This window comes from Vidua chalybeata, chromosome 7 (genome assembly GCF_026979565.1).
Source record: "Vidua chalybeata isolate OUT-0048 chromosome 7, bVidCha1 merged haplotype, whole genome shotgun sequence".
In the NCBI taxonomy this organism is placed as follows: Eukaryota; Metazoa; Chordata; class Aves; order Passeriformes; family Viduidae; genus Vidua; species Vidua chalybeata.
The window spans coordinates 14,479,949-14,502,375 of record NC_071536.1 but is presented as its reverse complement, the minus strand read 5'-3'; the positions used below and the strand labels follow the sequence as shown (position 1 = coordinate 14,502,375).

Sequence of the window (22,427 nt, the reverse complement as noted above, 5' to 3'; positions counted from 1 at the left end):
TTAAACTGTGTTACTGCTGAGTTGAAATAGTTTTTTATAACCTTGTCTAGTAGGTTTGTGTGAATACATCATGCCCTTTTATTTTTGCATAAACAGGACTTTGGCTCTATTCTCAAGGAACAGGAACTTGCAAGGTCTCATGAGAGCAGGACATTTGTATGTGAAAACTGGTCTGCTGTGCTTGTAAATGTATGACAATAAATACAGAGTTTGAGTCTGGTGATGGTTAAGGGAAACAGATGACAGATTTGTTGCAGTGATGCAGGCAGCATGGAAACAGGGGTGCAGGTGATTAGGTATCAGGGAAGCTGTGCTTGTCCACAGTTCCCATTTGCTGTGTTTTTCTCTTGGGTAGAGTAGACTGATAGTGCTGTCATAGATCTCAAACCAGTGAGCTAGTTTTACCCCCACTGGCAGCCTTGAATGCAGTATGTATTTTAAAAAGCAGCTTTTTGTTTTAGGAGGTTAGGTTCTGTGTGTATTTCTTTGAAGATAGCTTTCCTAGCTGTTAATCAAACCTACATTTTGAGGCTCAGCACAGAACTTGAAAACATCAAATAAATTTATGGCAGTGAAAACAAAAGACTGCAATTTAATGCAAATAACCTCGTAGAGACTGCAGCAGATTATTGATACTGAGTTTAAGATAGCTTAAAAGTTAGGCAGTCACACTTGTAATCAAGAAGTTCTAGTGACGTTTAGTGAATCATTATAGTTTTTAAATAGTTTGGAAAACAGCATAACTTGATGTAAAAGGCTTTACTGGAGTATGAATGCTAAGAGTATACTCTTTATACTCTTTATACTCTTAGCTAAAGCATGCTTTAGCTAGCATGCTTGTTATTAGTATGCAAATAAATAAAGATAAATTGTAATTATAAATAATTTGTTTAAAATGGGAATAACTATTTATATGATATTAATAGTAGTGTAATAAGATGAATGTAGTTAACCTTGTGTTTGGAAATTACTTTTTAAAATACCACTTTTATTACTTGCTCTTTGAATGTTGTTTGAATTATAAAATCTAGTGATAATTTTGATGCATTCTTAATTCTAAATCCAGTGCATTCTGTAAAGATTGTGTTTGGCCTAAATGCCAGTGTTCCTTACACAGCTTTGTTGATTACTGTGTGATCTCTGATCAAAAGATGATGTGTTTTACTAAGCGTAGGACATACAGAATTCACAGTGCTGTGAGAATAGTCCTAATTCCATTATCAGTTGTAAAGAGAAGAGTTTACTTCAGTATGTTCACATTTAAAGGTATTTAAATTTTAAATACACTTTGTGTGAACAGCAAGTTAATTGCTTTTATGTAGATGTTGAGTAGAGCCTTTGGATGCAGTTGTGGAGAAAGGTACTTACCTTTCAGCTTGATAGATACTGATACAGTGGGATGGTTTAGGTGCCTGACTATCCTCTGTCTTTGCCTGGATGGTCCACCCACAACTGAAGTTCCATTTAGTGCTGATTCTTAGGCTGTGTCTTGTCACTTCTGAGAGCAATTCATTAATAAAAAAGGAGCTGTGTCACTAGGAGACTTGACATGCTCTGCTCCTTTCTTCATAGATGTGACAAAGAGTTTTCAAACAGATTACTTTAATTACAGTTAATGTTCAGATAAGGTCATGCTAAAATTATTGTGAAGTAAAAATATTCTATCTCCAAACTCTAGAGCTACCATTGCTACTAATTTGCTAACAAGTAATCTTGTTGCTTCCCCTGTTCATGGTCTCTGTGTTTTGCTGCTCACATTTTCTTTTGAATGCAGAATAATAGAAAGCTGTCAGAGAACTTACGAGTGGGTTTGAGGCAGGGTATGTGTGGAGAAGTGTTTCCCATTTGTGTCCAAAATGTTACTTGCTTATGTTGTCTAACATTTGATTAATTCATAATGTTTAGAGTGCAGAGTACATGTAAATGGGCAATGACTATGAGCTCCTCTTAGTTTTAAAACAAAGGTGTATACATTTGAGTAGGGTAATCAAGCGATGAAGCCAGCCTTTTGTCTTTCTAAAATAATAACAGAAATAATTATATATAGATTCATTATATAATCATGAATAAGCAATTACATAGAGACAGATCTTTGCACATGGAGAGGAATAGTAGAGATGTGATGCTATAACAATTTACAGGAACAAAAAATTCTGCTCCTAACTCCAGGTACTGTGCAATTTTGGTTATATTAAAGAACAGGTAGACTGAGTCCCCCTGTCCTTTGTACTAATAGAACACATGGATTGTTTTGCATCCAAAAGGGAAATTTGGGGGTTTTCTGGTGCCACAGAAATAAGTGCCTTAGAGCTCTATGGCCCTTAGTTTTTTCTGAAATTCTAGGAGAGCTCATTTCCTTCTGTCCTAACATGTCAGTGATTGCCTCTACTTCTTTGTGCCTGTTTCTCCTGTGTGTTAGAGACCAGCTCCAGAGGAATTGGTGGGTACATGTTTTCTGTCCTGGGAATGAGCAGTTCCGGTAGTGAAAGAGGAGTGAGGGATATTCTTTAGCAAGTATTTAATGAGCCAGTTTGTTAAAACAGAAAACTACTGTATTTTTCACTGACAGTTATGTAAGTTTTTGGCATGATTTTGACTTAATTACTGGATTAATGATGCTCAGTTTTCTTCTCAATCATTTTTTGTAATTCACGGAAGGACCTCAGAAAGCACTTGGATGGGCTGAGCAAATGCCATCTGTGCAGTTGAATAAAAGTGTGTAAAATACTTAATTATGTATGAGGCTTTCAGTAACTTCAAGGAATTCAGCAACAATTAAAATTAAAAGGATGATATAAGAGCTCAATCTATTTTTCACAGGAAAACTGAAGTGTGCTTTATCAGTATCACAGTTGGGCACATTTTGTACTGAATAATGGAAGCTTGTTGAACTCTAGCATGCAGCTTTTGTTGTTGAGGCTTCTTGAAGCTGATGCAACCTCAGCAGAAACCTGAGGGGTTTTGCTAGTTGGTCGTAAGACAAATGCCAGCTTGGGTTTGTGTTAACAATAATCAAAAGAAACAACTGTTACATCGAGTAAATGAAACTAATCTCCTGTCTTATTTTTTAAATGTTACTGTTACTTTTTCATCACATATATGAGTTTGTTTCATTAAACAGTACTGTTCTGAACAACAGCAAGAGATGCTCTATATGTTGGGGAATTGATTAGTATATTCTGGATATACTTTTTTGTGTAGTTAGTCCGGTGTCACACTCTTCATCCTCAGCTTCCACTTTTACATGCCTAAACATTACTGCATAAATCCCTTGCACAAATCCCTTGAAGAGTTGATTTGAGTATGAATTGTGATTATTTTCCATTCAGAACTCTGTTTGCTAAAAGATATGAATGACAGTAGCCTCAGGAATGAAAAGCTCTATTTTTTTGCCCCCTTTCAATTCAACATTAAGTATTAATCTTGGAAGAGTTTTTTGTTGCAGTTATATTGATATTAAAAGCAGCAGCTTATGTCACTATTCTGTAATAAGAAACACAGTTTCTTTCTCAACTCATAGGTCCAGACTTTTTGGCTCATCCAGTAGAATTTGTGTTAGTCTTGATAGCCTGACTGCAGAACTGAATTTCCAAGTTGATGATGACTACTGGATAAATAACATTTTTTTTTAAACTGTAGCAGAAAAGAAACCTAGCTACAATAACCAACAATACCAGTAGCTTTTAATGTTTCCTTTCATACACCACTTTCAGACCTGTCTTTTTGAGCTCTTTCCAATTCATAGGAAATGTATTTTTCTTTTTTAATGTGTTGCTATCTTTGAAATCTTTCCTTCTAATTTAGTAGCATTTTGAGCATTTGGTAACATTTTTTCTTTTATCCAGTTTTATCTAGTTGGATTGATGTTTTGTAAATCTTTCTGTAGGGTTCGTGTTGCCTCCCAGCATTTTCTTCTTTGTAGAATATCTCTCTCCATTAGTAGCTACTTTTCTGTACAAAATTATTCAGGTTCTTCTTAACAGGGACATAACAGACCTTATCATTAGGATTTGTCTGATCACTCTTTGGGTGGGAGAATGCCTTAAATTCTTGGTTTCTTTCTAGCCCTGCATTTTATGCTCTATATGCATGTAAGAATTCCTTTTGCCAATCATATAGCCAAATAGTTTTGTCATTTTGGATACCTTACTGCATGTTTTATTTTCTCATTTGCCCCATTCAATATTTGTTTCTTTGTAATCTGTTTTTTAATTCTATAAAAGTTTGTGTTTTCTAAGGCAGGAGAATAAACATTGAGACATTTAATTCCTAAAGTAAAAGGATATTTTATAGAGTTGCAGTCTAGCCTATTTCTTATTCAAATCTGGTAGTGTAATTGTGCAGTGTAAATGGAACTTCAGAGTGGGAAGAAAAAGTGATGGCGGGGCTCTGCATCCTGACATGAAAAGCAGTCATATTTACATTTACTGCAGGTTGAATTCCACATAATTTCTAATGCTAGCAATTTGGTTTATACAATCTAATACAAAAGAAGCAGTATTTTCAGGTGAACATTTACGATCATTCCTGTGCTGTTAGATTTAGTGTCCATTGTTGGACTGGCATGTGGAAGTGAAAACTGTTAATAATTCTCCAGTGTCTGAAAGCAAGCACACACTGTTGCCTTGTGTATGTAAGACATTGCTTTTCTGTCTGCCTGTGAAATCTGTGCATTTGTAGCTGACTTGAGTGACTTTGATCTCCTGCTATCTAAAAGCCCCAGTTTGTGTAGTCACTGTAGTCTGTGCTGTAGTTCTCAGACTGGATTCATCCTGGGAAGCATTTCCATGTAGCTGATAGTTTTTTGTCTCCACCAGAAAACAAAACAAGCTGTTTCAGTACTGGGTGCTTCCCACAAATGGAAAACACTCTCCAGGGGAGAGCTGGGCAGAGCCATGGCTGCTGCTGTGTCTGAGTGCATGGGGAACCACTTCCTGCTGCAGTGGGGGGAGCATCTCCTAGTTCTAGCTGACACTGTCCCCAGTCCATGTGTGGCTGGCAGGAGATCTCTGTGGTGAGTCAAGATGGTGCTCTTACTGCTGAGAGCAGGAGAAAAGGATGCTGCCTTGTGGCTCACATGAACACCTGATGTGTGCATTGTGTGGAGAAAAATGATAAACAGAATAAATGCTAAGCTGTTGCCTGGAAATTCCATAACATAGGCACAGAAGACATGATCTAAACATTTCTATTTAAGGCTGTGAAGATGATCCAACTGTGATACTCAAGTATTTTAACATTGTGTGAGGAGTCAAAGCTACAAGTTTGAGGTAGAGACACAGCAGCATTCTTAACACAGTTAATGGAAAAATATTAAGGGTAACATGAGACACTGCCCAGTTCAGGTAAAGAAAAACTATAGGTAGTGGAGGACTGGGAAAAACTGCAATGATATTCCAGCACTTTTTCTAACAAGCTCAACAACTCTGGATAGTTCTTCACTCTTTATTCTTGATTGTATCCTTCCTTGTGTTTCTTTGGCTATGCAGTGGTTTGGATGAGGCAAAACTTATAATTTGGTTTATGGGTCAGATTATTTTCATTTGGGATGTGCCTCCTGGTCTAATTCACTACAGCAGATGGAGTGTGCACTTGGTGTTGGGGACATCTCCTGTGACAGGTACTGCTGTTGGAAGTAGGTCCTGAGTTCCATAATACCATGACAGTTGCTCAGACCATAATTCACTGAGTTGCTTTGCTTTTTCTTTGTGGCATCTTCATAGTTTTACTAGGGGTAGTGTTGCAATTTTGCATGTCAGGGAAGACAATGGAAGTGACTGGAGTTTAAAACAACCATTTGTTTCTAAAGTTAGTTTTAACTAGGTCAGGTAATTAGTCTGCCATGTGGCCCTGCATAGACAATTGAATGGGTATGTTAGGTCTAGGAATGAGAGGATCCCTATGCTGGCAGTGTTTCAGAAGACTGGTTTGTCAAACAATAACTTTGATTTCTTGAATTTATTATCCATTAAAAAAAATACGGTTCAAACTGATCTAATGGTTGAAAGCATTGCTTTCCCTAAGAGTTGTATGTGGATAGGTGTTATGAGCCTGTATTTTTTCACAGACATGAATAATTTTATGTCTGTGAATGCTAAAGATACTTTAAAACTGAAATGGAGAGATATTCAAAGGTCTGCTTCATGGCATCTAATTTAGGTCAGGGCACTGAAAACACTGCTACCAGTGCTTGATAATGCTGAACACAATGTTTCTGAGAATTGAAGGGCTTTGAGGACTCTGGTTAATATGCTTAAGTATCCACAGGAACAAGTCTTCTTGTTATAATGAACATAGAACATGTTTCTCTTGTTTTTGATATTCCTCACAGAAACAGTATTCCATAGGTTACTGAAATTACTGTAGAGAGTCTTATCAGTTTGATATTTTCTTTCCCTAGAGAATTTTGGTAGCTATGGATGTTGAGAAAACTTTTTTTCTGCCTTACAGTCTGTTGTGAAGCATGCTGACTGGTATTTTGGTGTTAGGAAGATCAGGAGTAGCAGAACTAAGACTGCCGAGGGTTATGTTTGAATTTTGCTTACTGATAACTTGAAACCATTATCTTATTAGCAGAAATCCCTTTATTTACATAGTTACATACTCAGTGAACACGGCAGCATTTGCAAGCAATGTAATTTGGTGTCCACGTGGAGTGTAAATATGGAAGTTGTTACATAGGAGCATATGATATTATCTCTGGAAATCTACTTATCAAATTAAAAGATGGATTTTATGCTAAACAAACTTAGTATTTCAAGTTAAATTTTTACTGACATTTATTGTTACATTTCCACAGGGGAACTTAAGATTCTTCTGTAAGTATTCTAGAGGTTTTACAGATTTAGATTGCTGTGAGTCATTGAAGCTTTCATCTCTTTAAAGTTTTTAGGGTAAACATGATTGTTTTAAAATGCTGTCACTAATTATTTTTTGTTCTTTTAAAATGGATTGACAATAGTAGGTTCAAATCGTCATTTTAATTTGAGCAGATTCTTCACAGGAAGAAAGCTCAAACTTCAGTTTTGCTGTGCCAAACGTGAGTGGAGTCTGCCTCAGAGAATTTCAGGTTCTGCAAAAAGGCCTGTAGAGCAAATCACAGTTGTGATCAGCTAAATACATGAATTAGACATATCAGTCAAATGGGGTTTTGTGCTAATAATAGTTCCAAAGTAGTTTATAGTATTGTTTTATGAGATCTTTAATGCATTTTGCATTTGAGAAGTCAGTTCCTTGTTGGTGGGAACTGGAGGTGAATTAAATGCAACTAGTAGGTTACATCCCTGGAAGGACTAGCTCTGAACGTGGATTCATATTTGTGCTTCTTAAGCAGAAAAACCATAGCAGAGGCTCATAATATTTTAAATTACAGGTAGTTTTCCTTTTGTTCTCAAACATGTAGCCTATTAATGAAAAAATACCGTGTTTGCTGGATTACACTCAGCTCCTCTAGATACACAGTATACTAATGGAAATCAGCATTTTCTGCTTCTATAAATAGATTGGCAGCAGCTGCAGAGAGCCAAACAGGCGAGCTTCTGGTCATTTTTATTATTGCCACTGAGAAATTGTTTGAATGGTTGTGGAGTGTGGCTGCTGCAGGAGAGTGTGCAGGCTGAGCTGGGGATATGAGCAGGGAGAGGAGAAGACAGAGTGTATTTACAAGTCAGCAATGGGAGAACAGAGGTGAAGTGCTTGATGTATTTTCATTTGGGAGTCCTTAAGCTGAGTTTGAAGCACTTTTATGTACAAGACATACTACTCAGCTGGTTAAAAGTCATGAGCTCTTAAATGAGATCTGGGGATAACATTTCTCTAACTTCTTTATTGTTGAATATAAGGCAGCATTTATAATTGTGTTCTGTTGGAGAATATCCTCATACTGTGCCCCGAGAAGCTCCTAAAATTTTCAGTTCCTTCTTCTGTTGGTCTTGTTTTGTCTTCTGCATGGGAGAGAAACACAGAATGCTCACTCCTGCAACATTCCTCCTTCCTGCCCCATGGAGGCAGCTCTTGGATGAACAACATCTGCTGCTCTCCTCCTTCCTAGCAGATGATGAACTGGTACCAGTGCAGCCTGCTAACTGGCCAGCTAAGTTACCCATGTTGTTTATGGACAAAGGAAGTTGCCAGGAAAGAAAAAGTATTGAGTGTCTTTCATCTGAGCATTTAATTGAAGTCTTGTGCCTATGTTTACATGTGTGGGATTTTTTTTTTCTGCACGAAAGCTAGCAATCTCCTTTTAAGAATCTTACTACAAACTCTTGGGGAGTATAGTGAGCTGTAGGAATTGTTTTTCTGAAATACAGGTATGCTTACTTTCTGTGCTTCTCAAAGTACATATAATAAATACAATGGATGCTAGATTCAGCTTGTGCTGAAAGATGTGAAATTACTTCATTTTCCCTCTTTAATAACAGCACATTTCTTGAATCTTAATACCCAACCTATATGTATAATATAAAAAACCAAGGAAGTAATGAAATACAGTATAATAATGACAAGTGGGAGTAGAGAACATTTATCAACCGTTGCTTTAGAAACAGGCACCATCAGCCTGTGAGATGGCTAAAGATCACCTAGAAGTGAAGTTCATTGTATCCTGAAGCACTGGAATCTGGAAAGTTTCTTAGCATCTTAGTTGTATGTTTTACCAGTGCTTTAATCTGTATTCTTTGTACTGGATTGCGTCTTAGTGATATTAACTATTTCTCAAGGAGAAACACAGAACCTTAACAATTAGATTCTTAGCGTATTGTTTTTAATGCTGTTTGAAATGTATGTATGTTTTTAAATTTCTAATGGATATCTTGTCTATTGATAGCCTAAATATTTTTAGGTGCTCTACTACTAGAAAAATGGATCATATTAATTTTTCATAGAAGAAAGTATTCACAATGTGAAAAAGTACAAAACATCTTTAAGAAGAAAACAGGGACTTACTCTTTGTAAAAATGATTCCTCTCACATTGTATTCAGCTACCATCTTACAGGAATAATTTTAGTTCATTCACTGTGAATGACTATTTGTAACAACAACCAGGTCTAAATGATTAGGAGAGATGAGGAATATGGTAGTTGGCAGCTCCTTGTAGGCTGTTAGGAGTTATAAATTATATATATATATATATATATAAATGATATATATATATACCAAGTTTAGAAAAATGAAACAGTTCTAAACTGTATAAAATCTAGGATAGGTGTCTCAGAGTGCTTTTCAAGTAAATTGCTAAAATACTAAATAAGAAGTTGGATTTTTTTCAAGAAAAATCCAAGTATATTTCAAGAAGAAAAGGAGCTTAATTCTTCTTAGAAAGTGTAGAAACTCTTAAAATACAAAGGTAGTATGTTCTGTGGAAAAATAGTAACTTTTATTTAGGATTAGTTTGACTTGTATAATTCGCTTTCTGTAAAGACAGGCAAAAAGAGTTCATTCCAAGAATCTTTGTGTGAAAGACTTTATACTAAATAAACCTTTTCTTTCTGTTTTTCAGTCAGCAGATAAGCAGCGAGCCCTTGAAGAAACCAAAGCCTACACAACGCAGTCGTTAGCAAGCGTAGCCTATCTGATCAACACTTTGGCCAACAATGTTCTCCAAATGCTGGATATCCAGGCGTCCCAGCTTCGGCGCATGGAATCTTCAATCAACCACATTTCACAAGTGAGACTTTTTTGTTTTGCCTTTGGTGTTACATAGCAAGTAAAACTCTGAACTGACGTTTTGTGAGCGAGAAGAATTTAAAACAGAAGGATGCATTTCTTCTCATATTCATTCTGGGACTGGGTCTTATCATGTGATTCTGTACCAGTGTTAGTATGAGCATTTTACATACTAAAGCAGGTTAAATGCATTCTCAGCCAGATTATTGTTTGGAGAGGGGGTCATTCTGCATAAGTGAAAAGCACAGAAAAATTGCTAATGGTAAAATGAGAATATTCTGTTAAGAAATACAAAATGGATGGTGGAAAACAGTACTCATCATCTTTTTACTTTTTCTGTTGCTGTAATACTGGCATCTAATGACAACAACATAGAGGACAAAAGTAGTTTGCTCCTGGCTTTTTTTAATAAAATATACTTTGCTGTGACATGAACAAAAGCCAAAATTAATGTTTCAATTTGTGAATGGCTGCAGAACTCCTGCCATTGTTTGCAGTTTTTCTGAGCAGCAATAACTAAGCTACTATAATCAGGAGCCCAGGTTCAATCACCATATTGATGAAAGAATTTGACTACCAGAATGGGCTGAGAATGAATGATGTATAAAAATGGAGATTTACCAGCCACCGATGGATTGAAAGAGCAATTAAGAGCAATGATACAGTAGGTTCTGGGTTTTGTGTCTGTTTAGTGAATATATTGTGTCTTAGTTGACCAACACATTTTGGCTACTAGGGTTTCTTGATCTCCATGTGATAATATAAATTAAAATAAAGAATGTTGTGTTATTTAGAAAAACATTTGAAAGTAGGGGCTGTGTAAGGTAGGAAGTAAGTGGATGGATTGGATCTATTTGAACCAGCAAAATAAGTGAATAATTCCATGCTGGCTTAGTGGGCTGAATTGCCTCTCATTGGGTCAGAGTAATCCCAGGGCAAGTACAAAGAAAGAGGAGGGGAGGATTTTCTCTTTTGATAGTGCTGTGCTATTAGATTGCTTCAGTTGTCTCATGGATCTGCATCAAAAATAAGCTGAAAGTTTGGTTTCTTCTGCTAAATGCTCCATGTTAATCATTACATGGACAAGTAAATTCATTTTTTTCCCCTGAAAATGTTATGAATTATCCTGTGTATGCCTGTGTGCTATATCTATATGCTCTGTGTGTGTATGTGCTTCCTCACAGGCTAGTGCCAGCTCACACATATTCCAGCTGTTTGAGAGCCTGATGCAAAAGAGAGCATATTTTGCATTTCTTGAATGTGGAAAATTGATTTTGTCACACAGCTTCTGTAAAGTAGCTTTTGTGGAAAGAGTCATAGCATTTAAAATGTTTTCCTCCTGAGAAGGTGACATTTATGCAGCTTGAGAGCTAGGTCAGATTGTCTTTGACCTTTATACAATACAGCTAGTTATTTAAAGTAGAGCGCTAAATTAGTAGTACCCCAACACTTAATGAATACGTATCTGCAAAATTTCATAGGTTGAGCTTGAACAACCAAAAAAAAAATCTGTGATGGTTCTTTTTTAAAATACCGCTGTAAAATCGAAAATTTAGTTTGTTTGGGGAGATTTTTTGTGTGGTTTGTTTCAGGTTTTTTGAACCTGTGTCTGTATGTAGGATGCTCCCCAAATCTTTATGGAAGAAATAATATCAGAGGAGCAGACAATATTTAAATTTTGGATATTTCATACATGAAGTGTATTGATCTAAGGAACTTGACTAAGTTGAGTTAATGCATTTGGAAATGGCTTTCTCCCATAATACCAAGGTTGTAGATTAGTGTGTTATCTGTCTTAATTTCCAGGGTCATTTTTCTTTAAAAAATTAATTTGCATAGTTTCTCTGTAAATAAATAATTTATTTTCAAGAAATTTGGTTATACTTCTCCTGAAATTAGCCTAATCTGCAGAAGGTTTCCTTGGTGTTTATGCTGGGTGTAAAGTTTAGTGAGCTTTTTCTAACAGTACTGAAAATGCATTGTGGTGTAATACCTCACTGCCAAATTAGGATTTCAGTCAGACTGACTTGAAATGAAGTCAGTGACATAGAACAGAAAACAGGTTGGTAATTACAGATGGTAAGTTAATTTTTACAGTAATGCTTTAGTCAGTAGGTCTTGGTATTTAAGTTTAGAAAACAATATATGCAAATTGTGATATCTCGATGGAATCCTGCTTTTAATTCTCATTTTGGATTCCACATATGCTCCAAAGAAGGGAGCAGAATCATTTGGCACTTGGTATGAAAATTTTTCCCAAAGTGCTTGTTTTGTACAAGTAGCTCAGACTGGGAGAGGTGTGATTAACTTTGTAAGATAAAATACTCTGGTTCTCTGTTCATTGGTAGAACGCCAATTTAAATCCCTTTCTGTGTTTCCTTCTAAATGCCAACCTAATCAAAGAGCTGAAAAGGAAGCTGATAATCATTTGTGCTTTTTCAAGTTGTATATATGTTGTGAATAAGGAAATTGTTACTATTGAAACTATTTTTATGCAAGTGATTAAATCCTATTGGTTTAAAAATTAGAATCACTGGTTTGGTTTGAAAGCTGATGAATCTATTCTTACTTGCCTTCTTGAACCTTGTCCAGAACTAGACTATACACAGTGTTTCATATTTGACTATGAATTTAAATCTTAAATACAGATATTATGTACAAATATTTATACTTGTTAAAAATTATCTTGCAGCTTTCAAGTTAGCAGTCACTGTGAAATGCTACTAATGTCCAAATTCTTTAAATTAATCTGGCAGATTTTCAGGTTTTAATATTTGTATGATGAGAAATGTTTTTTTCAGGTTTAGCAAGGACATTTTTAAAACTCTGCTGCTAATTGTATGAACAAGCACATTATCACAAAGATGAGTGGTAGTGATGAGTTTTCTCCAGTGGCACTGTGTTGTGGGGAGGTCTGCTGCATCCTCCCCTTACAGAACTGACTGCCACGCTCTTGGCTGTGAGAGCAGGCACTGAATAGACTGCAGCCTTGCATTCTCTGCAGGCAGCAGCTGCTGCTTAGCTGAGCTATGCAACATCTGCGAGCTGCTCACTGCAGAGAAGTTCACTTGGACTTTCCACTGAAAAGTCAGTAAAGGTTTGCGACCTTTCTCAGTTGTCTTATTCCTGCAAGGCACAAAAATACCAAAACACTTTAAAAATGGTGATGCGAGGCCAATTTTGCACAGGGCAAGTTACCTGTTTATGGAACAAGTAGCTTTTCAGTATTTTTGTAGTATTATGATATCCTTTTTTTTTTGTGTATTAATTGCATGCAACTTGAGACAATTAATGTCACATTTCTAACATTCTAGCAATTAGGCAGTTGCTAATTTTAAAGTAATAATCCAGTTTTCAAGGTAATTTACAATTAGTTTGAATTTTGTCAAATTAATAAGATTAATAAAAAATAAAAGTCCATCAATACTGTAATTAAGCAATATTTTCTTCTAAGATTTTTGAAACTGACTTTTAAAAGCCTAGACTACCAGACTGACAATTTATAAATTTAAATTAGAATGGTTTGAGAAGAGGAAGAAATTAAGGCTTCTGGAGACTCTCATCTCTGAAATTTCACTGTAATTCAGACTTTCAAATGCTTGTGGTTGTGGTTTATCCTCAGCTGGCAACTAAGCACCACATGGCTGCTCACTCACTCCTCCCTACCAGGCTATGGGTAGAAAATCGGAGGAGTAAAAGTGAGAAAACTTGTGGGTTGAGATACGTACATATCTCTTTAATGATGCTGGTGATAATAATAATAATATAGAAAATTAATATTTAAGAGAGAAATCAAACCCAAGAAGAAAGGCTGCCAATGAAAGCAGTTGCTCAGCAGCAGCAGCCGGGGGCTGCCCAGGCAGTCCCCAGGCAGCAGTGCCCAGCCAGGCTCCCCCAGCCTGGGGCTGCTGACCATGAGGCCGTGTGGAGCATCATCCCCTGGGTCAGCAGGGCCAGCTGTCCCAGCTGTGTCCCTTCCCACCTTCCTGTGCACCCCAGGCTACCCAGTGGTGGGTGGGATGGGGAGCAGAAAAGGCCTTGACTCTGCGAGTTGCTGATCAGCAGTAACTAAAACATCCTGCAGTTATCAGCTCTGTTTACAGCTCAAATCCAAAATGCTGCCCCATACTGTGAAGAAAATTAATTCTATCCCAGCCAAAACTAACTTGAGTTAGGTAAATGCTAACTTAATACTTTGAGAAATTTTGTTTACCAGTGGAAGAGAATATTTCTCAAAATTCATGAGTTCAGTGACTTTTAAGTGAACTTGTAAGTAGTGTTGACTTTCCCAGAAATTATTTCTTTTTTTTTTATTTGTTTGTTTTAATATTTGCAGAGCTTGAGACTGGCTTTTTTGAATTCAGTATGAAAACCTGATGTTTCAAAATGGCCAGAAAATTCCCAACAGAAAAAAATGTGGTGGTTCATACTTATTATAGCTACTACTTATTATACTTATAGCTCTCCCTTGGCTATTGCAGGGATCTTGGAAAGCATATTAAAATCTGATAGTAGTGAGCCTAACCTCTAACAAACTGTCACATAAAAGCTTTTGCCAAAGCTAATGGAGATACGTGAAACAAATTTTTAAAAGCATAATAATGCTGTCAGGCATCCAAAATTTCTTGTTAGAAAACAGGGGTTTAAGTTGTAAAAGAGCACAATGTATCCCATCTGCTTTTCCTAGCAGAGTTTTCAATCCAGGTCTTTTGTTAGTCCAGCTTAAACCCAAAAATTTCTCATTAGACCTTTCTAAACTGACAAATAAACATTTTGGTGCAGTCTCCTGTCTTGATAAGGGATTTATGTTAGGACTGGAGGTAATAATTACCTGTGTGTTGAGGATAAATGTTTTCATTTTCTTTAGTAGCAGGTTAATCTTTGTTACCTCCTTTACTAATGGAATACTGCAGTGTTCCTTTGTGCTATTTTATGGGTGTATTAGGATCTCATGACTTCCATAGTCTACTAAACAAGAAAATGAAATGTTTGGAAAACTGCCAGCATAATGCTTTTCAATACCATTTAAGGTGTGTGGACCAGAATTAGGTGCAGTTTGTGTACATTTAGTCATTCTGTAGCTATTCAAGTTAGAAGAGATGTTCTGAATCATAATACAAGGGAAATCCCACCAGATGAGCTTCAGGTTTTAATTAGGTTTTATACACTCCATTGTTTGTTACTGTAGTCATGCTTCATGATTACCATAGTCCTTAAGGAAGCTGGTTGTACCCTTGGCTCCTATTGAAAACCCACTCTTCATTCACAGAAACAGCTTTGCACAGTGCCAGGATACCATTGCTGCAGTAACATGAGCATTAAATGTCTGTATGGCAATGTATTAGTAGATAATTACATCAGAAAGTACTGAAAGAACATATTCAAAGTTGCAGGGTTCTAGCACTTGAAATACAAAGTGAGAAATCATCTTCCCAATCCTGCACTAATAACTTTCTTTTTGATTTCTGGATTGAAATTAAGGCTCTGAGTGCAATATCCAAGGCATGAAAATGGTTTTGAAGGACCAGATTCAGACCCATAAGATTTTGATGTTCCAGTACATCCTGAAGTGTAGCTGCTATTGCAGCTGAAGTTTTCTAACATTCTAGCAAATGGTATCGGGGGCTTGTGAGACAAAGAACATACAAAAGTCATGTCTCTGCAGTTCTCCAGTGACATGTCTAGACCACAGATAAAGTCTGCAGTAGAGATTGATACACCACTGATGAATTCAGTCATGACACTGTCCTCCCAAGTTGTTGCCTGTCTTCAGCTTCTTAAGACAGTATGTGCCCTCTGACTGGTGGGATGAGGAGTCTGTAGACCATCTTTTCCAGAATATGTGCTCCTATTCCCTATGCTGCAAAAGCAAAGGTCTAGCACAGAGAAGGGATAAAAACCTGAGATGGAAGATGAAATATTACATCTTACCCTGATGCAGAATGGTGTACTTTAGGTTCTCTGGCCTGGAAAATGTTGTTGTGCTCTGTTTGCACTTTTGCTTGTACCATAAATATAGCACTGCAAGAGCTGTGAAGGTCTGCCCTGCACTGCTGTGTTGGGGGTTGGTGTATAGTCCTGATCATCTTGGGGAGCTTCAGAAAGGACCCTGGCAAATTCACTGGAGAGTGGCTTAGTTGTTAAGTAGCTGCAGAAATACATGTGTTTCTGTAACACTTGTGTGAGCTGTGAATTTCTGCAGAATTTATATATTGGCCAAATCTGGGTGGGTTTTTGTGTGGCTGTCCCAGATAGTTCAACTACCCCTATTAAATTCATTGCTCAACAAACTCAAGCTTTCCAAAGACAGATTTGCCAATACATTTTGACCTTAAAATCTATTTTTCTGCAGCTTTATTTTAAGAAATAACTATGCACCTTTAGTGGAAATCTTACAGTTCTAGGCAGGTAGAACAAGAGTGGCAGAATGTACGTAACAAAGCTGTAGTCAATGCCTAATTTTAGCAAAGTTACAAAATCTTGAAAATATGTTGCTGGGAAATACTAGGCAATCTTGATGATAGTATTGTAAGCTCACATGTAATGCCCCAGGTATTTCTGGAAGTCCTTCCCTGGAAATAATGCAAAGAAACAACTTGGAAGTAGCTTGGGGATTGGTTGAGGTTTCTAGAATTTTTTGTTATTTTAAAGGTTGTGATGATTGTTCAAGGTAGCACAGGTTCCATTAGCTTATTTTGGTATCAGTAGCACAAACAGCAGGGTAAAAGAGCGTAGCCAACCCCACTGCCCCAGTGCCTACCCACAGAAAAATAAAATAGACAAAAAAATGTGTGTTATGAGAATGAGCTCTCATTTGTATCTGTTCCCCAGTTAGTACAAAGCCTGGTTCAAAACTGTGAAAAGTGTTTCTGGTGCCATTCAGATCACTGAAGTGGTACAAGACATCTCTGGGTGTTTAGAAATCATTATGGTGGTGGTTCTGGCTGTTTTTACTTCTGTTTTTTATCCTGTAGCTAAAACCTTTGTTCACAGTTTAGCAAATTTCCTATAGTGAAAGCTGCTTTGTGAACAAGCAATTATTTTTGGTTTAAATAAGGCAAAGAATTCCATGGCCCATGATTTAACAGATTATATTTTCCTGGAAGAGATAAGTGGACTTTTTGGTAGCATTTTTTTACTCTTGTTACCTAACAAGATTCACATACCTGTTTTTGGCAATGAATCTTCAGCAGGACTTTGTCTTAAACCAAAGATTCTCCCGTGGTACTGATTTTAGTGTATAAAGTTGGCCCTGGGCGTCCAAAGGGAAGGCAATGGGCTTAACCTCTGGATTTATTGTGTATACATTAGTATGGAACATATTCTAAAATTTAATCCTTGCTTTGTGATGAGTGAGTTGTAACAACCAAAATACTTTCTTGATTTGTATAAGTGAAATTTAATTCTATTGTAGGATTATCAGTCCTCATTTAGCAAACTTTTGCAGTGCAAGGAAACCTGCTCATGGTTTGTTTTTCAGGTCTTAAAATTAAGGTTTGGGAAGGCACCCTTACCCTTCATCTAGTTGAAGCTTATGTCAAAGAGAAGCTTAGAGAGCAGTTGTAAAATAAAAAAGGATAAGTGAAGGAATCTTATAAAACAGTGTCAGTAAATTGATACGAATTACTAAGAATAGAAAAGAGAAGGAATTTTTTGAAACTGAAAGAGTAACAAAAAACCCAAAGAACCCCCAGCTATTAGTGTGGCTTTAGAGGTGGCAAATTCAGCAGTGAGTTGAAGAAAGATGTTGTAATCAAGTCTATGTAGTGATCTGTTTAGTACAGGATAGAGATCTTCGAAACATTAGAACTGATTTATTTTTTTTTTGATACTGACTCTGTATTCCAATGCATACCACTGTTAGTAAATACACTGCGTCTTTTGTAGACGGTGGACATTCACAAAGAGAAAGTTGCTAGAAGAGAAATTGGTATCTTGACTACAAACAAAAACACCTCAAGAACTCACAAAATCATTGCACCAGCTAACTTGGAGCGACCAGTTCGCTACATCAGGAAACCTATTGATTATACAATTCTAGATGATATTGGACATGGAGTGAAGGTAGGTGATATTGTTAAAACAGCCAAACTGCAAATTCATTGTCTTTGTATATTTTCAAAATAACCTGATGCTTTTCATGGTAATATACCAGTTTCTCCTTGCCTGGACAATGTGTCTATAAACATGAGAGGAGTCCTGTCTGATTTCCAGTTGTCCCTTCCCCTTCTCTTGTCCCGGTGTTTCTAAATGTTGCAAACTCACTGAATCTGATTTCTGGTTGGGACTGTGAGTCTCACCTTCTAAAATGCTTCTGAATATCAGCTTGTGTGATGCTGCTATTATTGTTTGGGTCAGTTGCCAGGGATATACATGGGGACTGAAGGGCTAATGATCATCACTTTTCTGCCTGAATTAGCACCACAGAGTGTGATCCAGCTGTAATTGCCACTGGTTTACTTTGATGCTCATGTAAAGGAAGGGTTTGCATGAGAAATGTTATCGGCTCCCTTTTCTTCTTTCTGCCAGGGTCAGTTATACACAAACCCAGTGATGTGCTTTGTTAAAGGGAGCTTTCTACAACTTCCGTGCCATATGGGGTTTTGGAATGGGAATGTTACTGCCAAGTTTAAAGCCAGCTGGTTTTCCCTTTCAAATAAAGGAAAAAAGAAGGAATTACAGGGCAGAGATCAGACTGAGACACAACTGGTGGCTGTTAGATCAATGTACACAGCAGCAGTAATATCACGTGTGAGGTTAGATACGCGTTTTTAAAAGCACATCCTCAATATAAGCACAGCCTTAGCAACTGTGAGCTCATTGTTAACTTGTGCTGCCAGGAAAACAAGTACAGAAATGAGAACACTGACACTGTTAAAGTTCCAGGAAATGAAAGGTAAATAGCACAAAGTGCCGTCATTTTTACAAGGCAAACTAACAAATCTGTAAACCTGCTAAGTAATAATAAGGTAAAATGCTTCTTCCAGTCAAAGTACACCAGAATTTCTTTTGCTTGACTTATAACTGGATATCTCTGTTGTCCTGTTTGATTTGTCTGCTTGGATGGCCATTTGAATGGCAATAGGTTGTTTAACCTAACTTTTAAAATTCAAATTCTGAGCAGTTTAAGTATCTTTCCCAAGCAATTTTATCTAAGGTCTTTTCAACATCCTGTTTGTTAACTGGAAAGTCTCCTTCCTCCCATTTCTTACCCAAAAAATCAACCTCTGAACAGATTTTTAAAAAGACAAATAAAAAAGCATACCAAACTTAAATAACTACAGTTTTGACCAGGAAATTATTACCAGTCGTGTGTTAAAATCTGCTACCAATTTTGAATTTATGCAGGTCAGCACATCTCCTTGTGGGTATGGATGGAGCATATTAACCTGTAGGATTGCTGTTGCTAATATTTTAATAATCACTTTTTGTTTTAGGGAGATCATTTTAGAACTCATTAAAGAATAGTTTTTAATTGCTCTGCAGCACAATCTTATTCAGCACTGGCTCTAAATCATTATAATTGGTATCTCACTTACCTCAACATGGCAGTCATACTAAAATGCAATGAATTACGCTCTTCTGAAAAAACATAGTTCATCAAATGGATGATAAATGGAGTGTGTTTGTGATAGACTTAAATTATATTTACCACGTACTATGTTTATCTAGAAAATGAAGAAATATTGTGTACTTGTGAAACAATAACCAGAGAACTTGAAGTCATGCTATCCTTAAGATTGTAAATGTCTTCCAGTTAGGTTAATCCTGCATTTAGGGCAGAAGAAAGAACAGCTCTCTTACTGATGGGGGAGGAGGTGGCCAGTTGTGCTTATGAACCTGTTTTTCTTCTGCTTGATTAACTCCAGATTAGTTTATTAGATCTCTGTCTCTAGAACAGAGAGAAAAAAATGAAATATGTAGAAGCTTTAAATTTTTATGTATATAGCTCTTATTGTTTGAGCTGTGATACTTTTCCCTGCAAGTGAGCATTCAGAAGGAGTTATTGCATAAACAGCTTTGAAGTTCCAGTTAGCATCAGGATTCCTCAGTTGGCATTCTTTGTCCTTTTTCTGCTGAAGGGCTTCTGCTCCACTAGCTGGACCTGGAATTACATCTTTTCAGGCCGGGCAAAATGCTGATGCAACAGATATTCATTGCAACCCCTGAGAAAGATGGCAAGCTGGACAGAATAATACAGGAATAAAAGGGGGGATTCTTGGCCGAGAATTTCAGTATGCCATGCTGAGAGAAGTGGTACAGGCCCTTAAGCATCTTCTTCCTTCCATTCAGAAATTTGAAGCATAGTGGAGACAATGTTCAGGAAGGGTTGCTCTATAGTATGGTTTCTAAATAGATGTGTGAGAAGTCAAGTGCCTCTGTATCATCCCAGCAGTCCCTCCTCATCTTCCCTCCCTGAAGCTACAATGCTGCAAAAATCTGAAGAATCTTTTGTGTGAAAGAGACTTGCTTTCAATTTTTTTCAAATGTTTCCCAAGTTACAAAGTCTTCAACCTGTTGTTCCCGCCAAAGAGTTCTTTAGTCAAGAGAATGGGAAAAAAAAAGTGCTCCTTTGAGGAAGGTGTGTATTTAGGCATTGTAGTTATCAAGCAGTGCTGCTGAGGTCTCTGCAGAGGGACCTTCCAGTGTAACTGACCATAGTAGAGGGGGACCTGGTTTTCCAGTATAGCTCTATGAGGCAGTGGCCATATTGGTTAATTGATCCACAGAACATTAAACTAAGACAGGAGATTTTCTAGTAAATCAGATTATGTTTCTTTTTAGTGGAGCAGGGTCTCTCCTAAATTGATGGAACAAATCAGTCACTCTGGATGCTCTACTATTTATCCAAATATTTAAATAATTATTTATTTGAATATTTAAATATTTACCTGAATATTTACTGTTCAGTGCTGCAGAAAGTGTAACAAATTTAATTATACAGTTAGATAAATTGAACTAAAAGCAGATAATTCAAAGGGAAAGACAAGTAATTTTAAAAGAAATTACTATGGAGAAAGATGTATGATATTGTGCCAGTAAGATGCAGAACTTAGTGTCAAAAAGCTTGCACTTAGGCTTTAAAGTAAGATTTTGCTGTTGATTAATTATCTTAATTTATACTTCAGGAAATGTGGATATGTGGTACAGTATCCATAAAGAGTGCTGTACTTCTTACAAGGTGGAATGATTTGCTCTTGATCTTTGTTCAAGAGAGTTCTCATGGCATCAAGTTAACTAACAGCATTCTCTATAAAAGAACATGCATTAGCTTAATATGTTAGAAGCTTCCATTTCAGCTACTTGTAAATGTGCTAATGCATGTAAACAATTTAAATGAGCTCAGACTCACTGTTAAGGCTCAAATAAGGCTTTGACAGCTCCAGTAAATTAATCTCTGAAGTTAATCCATCTAGATCTCATGATACATTTTGAAAGAAGCTGCCTTTTTGTTAGCACTGTAAGAACTTGAGTAAACAGTGTACAAACATTTGAATGTTAATTTTAAAGTAATAATTTAAAGGCTGTGTGGTCAATGTTTATTAAAAGTTTCAGCTTGAAGATCTTTTGTTCATGACATTCTGCTTTAACCACTCTTTCTATGATCTACTGATACATTATTTTGTTAATGCTGAATGCTTAACTTTTTTCTTTCTTTTTCCTTTCTCTTCATATCCTGAAGTTCCAACTAACCTTTCAATGCTTTTTTTCCTTACCTCTTTTATTTGCTCCATTTATGCATTAAGTGGTTGCTTAGATTTAAGGTAAGAAACCCCAGGGCTGGATTTCCATTCTTCTTCTGAGATTATTACACACGGGGAGATGATTGGCATCAATGCTACAGATTGTTTAAAACAACACCCGCTCTCCCTTCTGTGTCACAGAGCTTCTGTTGAGTAACTCATTGTGGATAAGCATTTTGTGATATAAATTGATGTGTATATGAAAGGAAGTTAACACAGTTAATTTTAAAAGCTTTGTGGTAAAATATTAGCTGCCCTCAGCATATCTAGCAGATAATTTATGAGGGATGAATGTTGCGCTAGCCTTGTGTAGAGAAAAATATATATGGACTTAGATAGCAGCTGAATATGAGCCTCCCCCTGTGTAATATTCTTTTTATCCTATATACGGTGTCAGTTACAGTTTGATTGGGATTAATGGTTCAGTGTGAGATGGCTCAGATAATGGGCTCCAAAGATGTGTAACAAATTCAAATCTGTATATTATTTTTTAAAGTTGCAGTATTCTTAATGTTTAAATTAATTAAAAGCAGTGCTTAAATACTCAGAGGTACTCATCTATGGGAACTTCCAGAAATTTCATAATTGTGTAAAATACTTAATAACTGCTAAACAGCAAGATTAGTGTTTTATTTAGTTGAATATTAAATGAATAGTGCATCAAAAAACTCAGGCTGAAGTATGTAAAATTCTTTAAATGTTAGTAGTCTTGGTTGCTGCAGCAGCAGCAATAAAAAGCATCAAATCAATTAGACAAGCAGTTAAATGAAGTTACATGATATTATGGTGGAGTTCATAGTACATTAATTAATAGATAGGTTATAACCTTTATTGAATATGATGATATCCTCCTCCTTGAAGTGCAGCTGGTTTGGGAAAAGAGGGACTGGAAGATTTTTAGCAGCAGGTGCCACCATTGTAATGAGGGAACTGTATTTTAGAACATAGAATGCCAATATGTAGAATGAGTATATTAATTAAAGGAAATTCCAAGTTGATGTGAAATTTTTAAAAGTATT

General features: G+C 36.5%; 1 protein-coding gene across 19 annotated transcripts in view; it reads left to right on the top strand.

The window, feature by feature from the left end:
• ABI2 (abl interactor 2) overlaps nucleotides 1-22,427 on the top strand; it is a 65,078-nt gene that overhangs the window by 16,366 nt on the left and 26,285 nt on the right. For 8 of the 19 annotated variants that reach the window (XM_053948339.1, XM_053948335.1, XM_053948338.1 and 5 more), the window contains exons 2-4: nucleotides 9,498-9,665; nucleotides 17,552-17,728; nucleotides 21,412-21,429. In XM_053948339.1, coding sequence (XP_053804314.1) covers nucleotides 9,498-9,665; nucleotides 17,552-17,728; nucleotides 21,412-21,429 — 363 coding nt within the window. The remainder of the gene's footprint in view (nucleotides 1-9,497; nucleotides 9,666-17,551; nucleotides 17,729-21,411; nucleotides 21,430-22,427) is intronic. The other 11 variants (XM_053948340.1, XM_053948336.1, XM_053948350.1 and 8 more) reach the window with 2 other exon arrangements.